We start from the raw sequence: 7,934 nt of genomic DNA on the forward strand, positions 1-7,934 counted from the left end.
GATACATGAAAACAAACATCCAATGACTATAAAGCAAAATTGAACTGATTTTTCTGTATCGGACGTGCGCAAGCGGTCAGACCGAGAACGTTAAGAATTTGATTTGTCTTTTGAGCTCATTCTTGAGAAACACTTTTATACCTCATTTATTTTGTATCACATTTATTCTGTATCACTTTTGGACGATTAAACTTTATTATATACTGTATTACAATTAAATTGTGTGCTCATAATTGTACAGTAAAATAACCAACAGTCCTGTTACCTTACGTACCCACGCACATACACGTACATATCCATCCACATATTCATCCACACACACATTCGTTCGCGCGCACACATCACACACGTACCTACACTCGCACACAAGAAAGGTATTCGACCGTGCAACCTCCGCGTGGAGATATAACCTTATCGGAAAGTATGAAATATTATATTTCAATCTATATACATATATATACATATATATAAGATTATTTATAAGTTATCTTAACATATATATGAATATTTATGGTCTGTTAAAGAAATGTTATATAATTATTTTATTCTTAATTTAATATTGTAAAAGAGTATCTTATTTTATTTTTTATTAATCTATTTTATAATTAAATATAGTAAGAAATAATCATTCTTAAAAATAAGAATTGGCTGTTGAATTAAATTTCAAGTAAATAATTTTGATTTAGATCTATGTATAAAATATTGAAGTAAAACAGGCATTTCTTAATATTTACCTTTAGAAAACTGCATTTTTATGGATAATTTAAAGTTTGTGATATAATGTTCATTGAAAGTAAGGTTATTGTATGCTTATTTAACGTCCCATTTTTGTAAACTGTAAAGATATGATTGGGATATTGGGATTTGCTAAAATCGACCTTTCAATCCGGCATAATTCACTTCGCGTTAAGAAACAAATACATATCGCAGATTTGCCCATTCATGGATTTCCCATAAATCAATAACGTCACTCAGATCATGTTACCATTCGGATAACCCAAAATTTATGTAACAATTTGCCATCATGTTACTCGATAAGTCTCATAATTCACATACATAACAAAAACGGAACAGCAAGAATGATTGCGGCAACTTACAACTGTGGCTGTCCAGCGAAACCGTCTTCCCCGATCCCTGAACCACTCGGATTGCAAGCACCTTGTTCACCTTGCTGCTTTCAATCATATAGCACTCTACGTCATTCGCAAATACAAACAGCACAGCGTTGTACACAGTTCATAACTATAAAGAAACCAAAGCACATCTATCCAATATCCGAAGACAAGGCTTGTTGCTGCATCAATCGTAAAAGTTTTCTTCATGTTCCATCATGTTCAGAGTATATTTCTTCCGTACACTTATCATCAGTTCCTCCACAATATTCTCATTGTTGCGATGTGGATGCATTTAGGATGTATTCGACCCCTTCGCGCAGGCCGGTAAGCGCTGCGGTGATTTCTGCAACGAAAGACAGCATGAACAAGCAGTTTTCAAGGAGCAGAACCGAATCGAAGTCGAGGAATCTCGAGATGTCCAACATGGAGCGAGCCCCAACTGACAAAGTCGTATCTAAGATCGTTGGAAAGGAACAGCCGTACAAGGAGATCGAAGCTATCATCAATGACAATCGCGTCATCATCAGGATGCAAAAGGAGCCGGTGAAAGAGGAGTACGATCCACCGTGCGAATGCATCGGTCAAGTAGTTTCAAAAGAGTCGGCATTGAACCAAAGAAAGTGCGACGACGGCGTTGTGTTCGATATGGCTCACGGAAATCTAGAACTCTGTCGTACTTCTCGTGAGGATACGCCCGCGCCATCGATGAAGAAAACCTGCGAGGAGGCGGGATGTCGCACGGTCACGTTGTATCCAAGCGTAAAAGACGATGCCAGGGGCGCTTCTACAGCTTATCGTATGGAAGGCAGAGAAGTTAAAAGGTCGAAAATGGTAAAACCAATCGATCTTGAGGAAAATCCTAATATATTCTTATTGAGGATTAGGAAGCACTGCGATAGTGGCGATAAGAGACAAACAATCGATCTTGAGTTCCGGGCACCGCGTCCATGGCTACCCAAGAAGAAGAAGGATCTCCTTAAACCTGAGGTATTAGAGGAACATGAAGATGCTGACAAGGAACACAAGGAACATGAAGGTGACACTGATAAGGAACATGAAGATGAGATTGATAAGGAACATACAGATGACGAGAAACATGAAGAAACATGGCGAGATGACACTGACGAAAAGATCGACGCTCACGAGAAGAATGACGAATGGAAAATATAAATTTCGCAATAAAATGTCAAAATATTTTTAAGTATGTCTTTTGCTCTTAACTTGATTTAATTTTTTCCATCATCTCAATAATAATATATGTAAAAATATCACTGATATTTTTGTATAAAGTAATATTGTTTGAAATGTCATATAACAAGAAGTTTTTTCAATTTTATTTTAAAAAACAAAAACAAACGTAAAAAACGTTAAAAAAGAGATTGATATTGCAAAATAAATATTATAAAAGGAAACAAAAGTTTAAATGTAACTTTTTTCCTTTTTTTCTTTCTTAAATTAGTATTAAATAATTTGCTATTATATCTAGAAGATGCAACAACAGATTGACAATTGGATAATTATTTTCTATATGGGTTCTATAGTGGATTTGAAGAAAAAGAGTACAATAAGATCTACTATTTTCTCATAAGATCAATCTTAACCTATATCAGCCTGATGCGGATAATTATTAATGCGTAACGAATTGAATTTCCGGAACGTATGAGAAACTGAGAATTCGGTAGTCAGCGCTTCTACTGAGTTCTTTGTATGCGCTTAATTTGTATCGGATCAGGTATATCGTTTCAAAATAATAGAGACGCGACAGGTGCCGAATGTTACTCTTTTTGAAGAAATTTATTCATTGCTTCTCAGATTATTCTTATAAATAAATACAATTTCTCTTTATTATTAATGATATATTTATATATTTATTGGACAACTAATATTTAAATTCATTAATATAATCTATTATTGGATTTAATTTTCTAATACTAAATTTATTTTTATCTTTAAATTTAAATAATATACATTGTGCATAATATTGTTATAATCTATTTTACCTCAATAATGTACAAAACATAACATTAAAAAAAAGGAAATTTTAAAATAGATTAATTGCATTTATAATTATTGTTATATTGCTATAAAGCAATCCGCATCTCTTCATATTTAATTATTGATAACTATAAAATTTAATAGAAATATATATTATTGAATCCGATGATAATGAATCTACAATTACTGCGTTTTCTCGAATCTTTTTACATATTTTTATACGTGCTATACACGTGAAATCTAATAACACAGAGCAATGCAGACGTAATCGTGGGGCATCCTAAGAAACGTCACTACTGAGAAAATTGCCGTGTATCACACTCTGTATTCCCGAAGATGTTCAGGCATAGTATCTACGACAGCGAGAGAGCGCGGTGAAAGAAAGAGATCTTGAAAAATCTCCGGTTCGATTCTCACGACTTGAAGCTTGGAGTCAGGTGCGCGCGTGAATGGACTTCTGGCTTTCATTCATCTTTTCTTGGAGATTCGAATAGCCACCCGCCCACCTAGGCCCCCATTTTTTGACGTCCAACAGTCTCGGAAGAATAGAAAGGAGGGTAAAGAAAAAAAAAACGATGATTTACCAGTAAAGTGCGTGGCCCGAAATCGAGCCGTTTTCCAGCGTCCAGTTCTATTGACGCGTATAATGATAAGCTGAAGCTTATTTGAGCAGACTGTGATTTTTCAATTCACCTGATAGCTTTTCATGGTCCTGGATTTATTAATGCTCGGATTTCCATGACGCACTGTGTGATTTAATAGTGCAACGAATCACCTGATGTGGCAAAATAATAGTACTGAACTGCCTATAAAAACAGAAAGTGAAAAATACTAAATTTTTCAATTAAAATAATCTTTTTAATTTAAACAGTTTTCAGAAAAATAATATATAGCTTCAGCAATTAATATATCATAATTAAATTGTCCATGTTACAATTCAATAAATATTTTTAGTTATTTTTATCAATCTTCAGTTCACTTTTAATTTAACTATCACAAATTCCGAAGTAAGAAGATACCCATTAGAATAAATTAATTACATACAATATATTGAGTTTAATTACCTACTTATTTTATCTGACATAAATTTTTCAAACTTAAAATCTTTTTTTTTTAACTATGCAAGCTATGAAATAATTTATTCAACATCTTTTAAGTGCTTTATCACAAAAGTTTATCGTTTTCGCGAGTTATATCGCTTGTTGAACAACTTTTATAGTAATATGCAATTGCATATTACTAATATGTAATTGCTAGTGTAACAATATACATATTGCATATCAAAGTCCTTTATTAATATATGCATTCTTTTCTGCGTGTTACATAATTTTAATTATAAAATTCAATGTCAAATATGGTTCGTGCACAATTGTGCAAATAAGACTGCAAGTCAGACCTTTTATTGTTACGTATGCTCCATTGTGGGAGAATACAGTTGTGCTCATACTCGAGACGAATTTTATACGAGAAAGGTAGAATAAAATCTTAGAATAAAGATAAAAATGATTCTAGAATATTATATGTATAAATATGATTAATACTGTTATTATCTATTATATTTTGAGTTCTTTTATGTAAAAACACGTAATAACTATAAAATAACTAAAACAAATTACAGGAGGCACATTAACGTTATTTCTATTTTTTGCTAGATACTAAATGAAGCAAACAACATCGATAATATTTCTACTATTTGTACAACTTAAAAACGATGAGGTAATGTTTTCTTAATGACGATAGCCGAGAACAAGAGAGAGAAAGAAGACAATACTCATGAAAGCGGCGAATAAATGTTAATATATTATACTAAAATGTTAATATGTCATTCTAATTGCATTATCTGATAACGGCGATAACGCGTAGTATATAAATCATAGTCGCTTTCTGTTAGGCCTATTAGCAGTATTAAAGATTTATTGTTTGAAATAAAAAGTCACAATCTTCTAACTAAAAATCACAATAATTTAGTTTATTATAAATTTTTATCTTGCTGATTTAATTTATAAGACACATCGAATATATAATAAATAAAAAGTCGATATATGATAACCAGTTTCATTTATTTTTAAATAAATTTAATTAATTATACAAAACTTTACAGATATGTTACATGTACATACACCGATATTTATATATATATGTACAGATACGTATAAATATCTACATCTATGCGAATCACAAACCGGTAAGTTCCTTTAAACATTCTGTATTTATCACACATTTTTATATTATGTAATTATTATCATACTGTCAGCAACGAGCTGTCTCGTTAATAGTCGTTAATGTGTTTGTCAAAGAGAATCCTTTCTCTTGTGTAAAAAATATTAACATAGTATAATTCTCCGCTATCTTATACATAATTAAAAAGCAAATTTTAATAAATCAATATTAATTAACATTAATGTAAATTTAAATATATATTATTTAAATTATTAAATTTATATTATTTAAATAATTATATATTAATATAAAAATATTTATATAAATTTATATAAATAATTTATAAATTAATTTTATAGAATTCTTTTATATTCTTTATATACAAAGTATAAATAAACACTGCACAAATTTAAATAATGAAATAGATTTATTAACATTTTTTATATCTATAGCTTAGTTATGCTTGGTATATATAAATATGATAATAATCTATAAAATTAATAATAATCTTTAAAAAATTCATTGTCCTAAGATGTAAGAAAAGATATAATGTTACAAGAAAATTGGACATAGCAATCATTATTATTTCTTTGCTAAAAATATACACAGAATTATAAAAATTTGCTTAATAAACATTTGAAATATGAAGAAAGACAGCAGAAATATACCTTTACCAAAAAAATTTATAATATATAAACTAACGTTACATAAATTTTACACAAAATAAACGGGAAATTTTGTATAAAAAGTCAAAATTTTGTGTTGTGTCACATATGCAAGATGAATAATTACTCGTCATTAGCGTCTGTTTCGTCCATCTTTCGTTTTTAAAAAGTGAGTTGGGATTGCTCGTTGACAAGATTCTATCGGAATTAAAGTAGTCGTTATAATGTACTCATATATAAAATAGTTAACCTTCCAGTGGGCGCGTGGGATGTATTTTACGCGCTAGTAGGCTTTCTTTTTCTGAATGAGTATTCTGGACATATTTCAAGATAAAACCGATTATTTTCAAAAAAAAATTAAAATTAAAGTTTTAACCTGTTATGGGGGTAGACCATCTTGATAAGCGAAAAAATAGACCTTTTTTAAAATTAAATATTTAAGAAATAAAAAACTCAGAATATGTGTATGTGCGCAATAATGTCACGTGTGCAATCTGCATGTGTAATAAAGTCATGTGTGAAATGTGTTTATGCGTAATAAGACCATGTACGCAAACGCACTTTCGTATTTTTAATTATTACATGTGCGCAATAATGCCTGTAGGCAATCGGGAATGTCGGCAAACGAAGCTGCCGGCAATCGGGAATGTAAACAAACGGGACCCTCTGAAAAATGCTCAGAGTTTTCTATTTCTTAAATATTTAATTTAAAAAAAGATACATTTTTTTAATTGTCTAAGTTGTCTACACCCTTAATATACTTTAAGATATGTGCAATAATGAACAATATTAAACAGAAAACAAAAAATATGAATTAGTTTAATATTTACAACATAAATAATGTGGGGTGTAATTTACATCCTACGTCTTAAATTTTCACGCACCTACTGAAGGGTACTGAAGTTGATTAAGAAAAGATTAGTCGGTGTTTGAAAGGTTGCAGTTATGTATACTATAAGACTATGAAGACAAATTATCATTCTTACAATTGTTAGATTTAAATGGTCATCAAAGAGCAACCCTAAAAATTGGCCAAAATTAGCCTGTTTTCTGGACCTCTTTGATCAATACATAATCATATTTTTATATCAGAGTAATTTGTTTAAGGTTTTTATATATCGAGATAAGTTCTCAAATTTATTATTATTGTGAGGAGAAGAAACATAATGCTGTGCACAATAAATTGCATAATATTAAAAACAAATCGAATAATTACTCATCAACGACGTTTTTTTTGGTCTTTTTGCTTGTTTAGGTGATACCTGCAGTTCTTCGTATGGAGGTAATGTCCAACTCTGTGGTTTGGATATAAGAGACCGTTGATTCTGAGATACTCGAAACATTCCTGTATGCGGCATAATTAAAAACAGAACATGCGATAAACGTTTAAATTAGGATAGTTTTACTACTGTACATTACTAAACTATTGAGCAAGAATATTATATTTTTATGGTGTCATTAAAAAGCAAAAAAGATAGAGTAATTATTGAAAATATTCTAGTTATAAAATATTGTATAATATAAACTATAAACAAAACAAATAATTACTCATCAAATGCATCTCTTTCTTTTTTCTCATTTGTCTCATTTTTCTCAGATGATTGATTGGACAAGTCAGATCGTTTTTTACTTTGACAGTTCTGCAGAAAGATCCATATCATAACCCATTGAATTTGAAGTGCTTGGTCTGTATTAAAATGTGGTATAATTAGAAACAGAATTATATAAAATATTACCGTTGTAAATTATTCGTGTACAGAAAAGTTATTTAAATAGAAAAATTTAAATAGTAATAGTAAATAATAAGTCATTATATTTTATAATATAAACAAAACGAATAATTACTTATTAAGTGGCCCTGTTTTTTTTCATTTGTTTAAATGATGGACCCAGGTTGTTCTTGACTTCGACATTTTTCAGAGGGAGACAATTTCATCATCCACTGACTTTAAAATGGTTGTTACAAATAATGCACAGATCTGTATTAAAATGTAAAAAA

The 7,934-nt window shown here is 30.2% G+C and overlaps 1 protein-coding gene across 1 annotated transcript; it reads left to right on the forward strand.

The window, feature by feature from the left end:
- Positions 1 to 913: 913 nt before the first annotated feature.
- Positions 914 to 2,285, forward strand: LOC139777287 (uncharacterized). Its single transcript, XM_071714618.1, has one exon. The coding sequence runs from the start codon at positions 1,080 to 1,082 to the stop codon at positions 2,283 to 2,285; it is 1,206 nt and encodes a 401-aa protein (XP_071570719.1). The 5' UTR covers positions 914 to 1,079.
- Positions 2,286 to 7,934: the final 5,649 nt, after the last annotated feature.

The sequence above is a fragment of the Temnothorax nylanderi genome, unplaced genomic scaffold (assembly GCF_030848795.1).
Source record: "Temnothorax nylanderi isolate EJ_2023f unplaced genomic scaffold, tnyl_v1.0 TNYL_tig0143_pilon, whole genome shotgun sequence".
In the NCBI taxonomy this organism is placed as follows: Eukaryota; Metazoa; Arthropoda; class Insecta; order Hymenoptera; family Formicidae; genus Temnothorax; species Temnothorax nylanderi.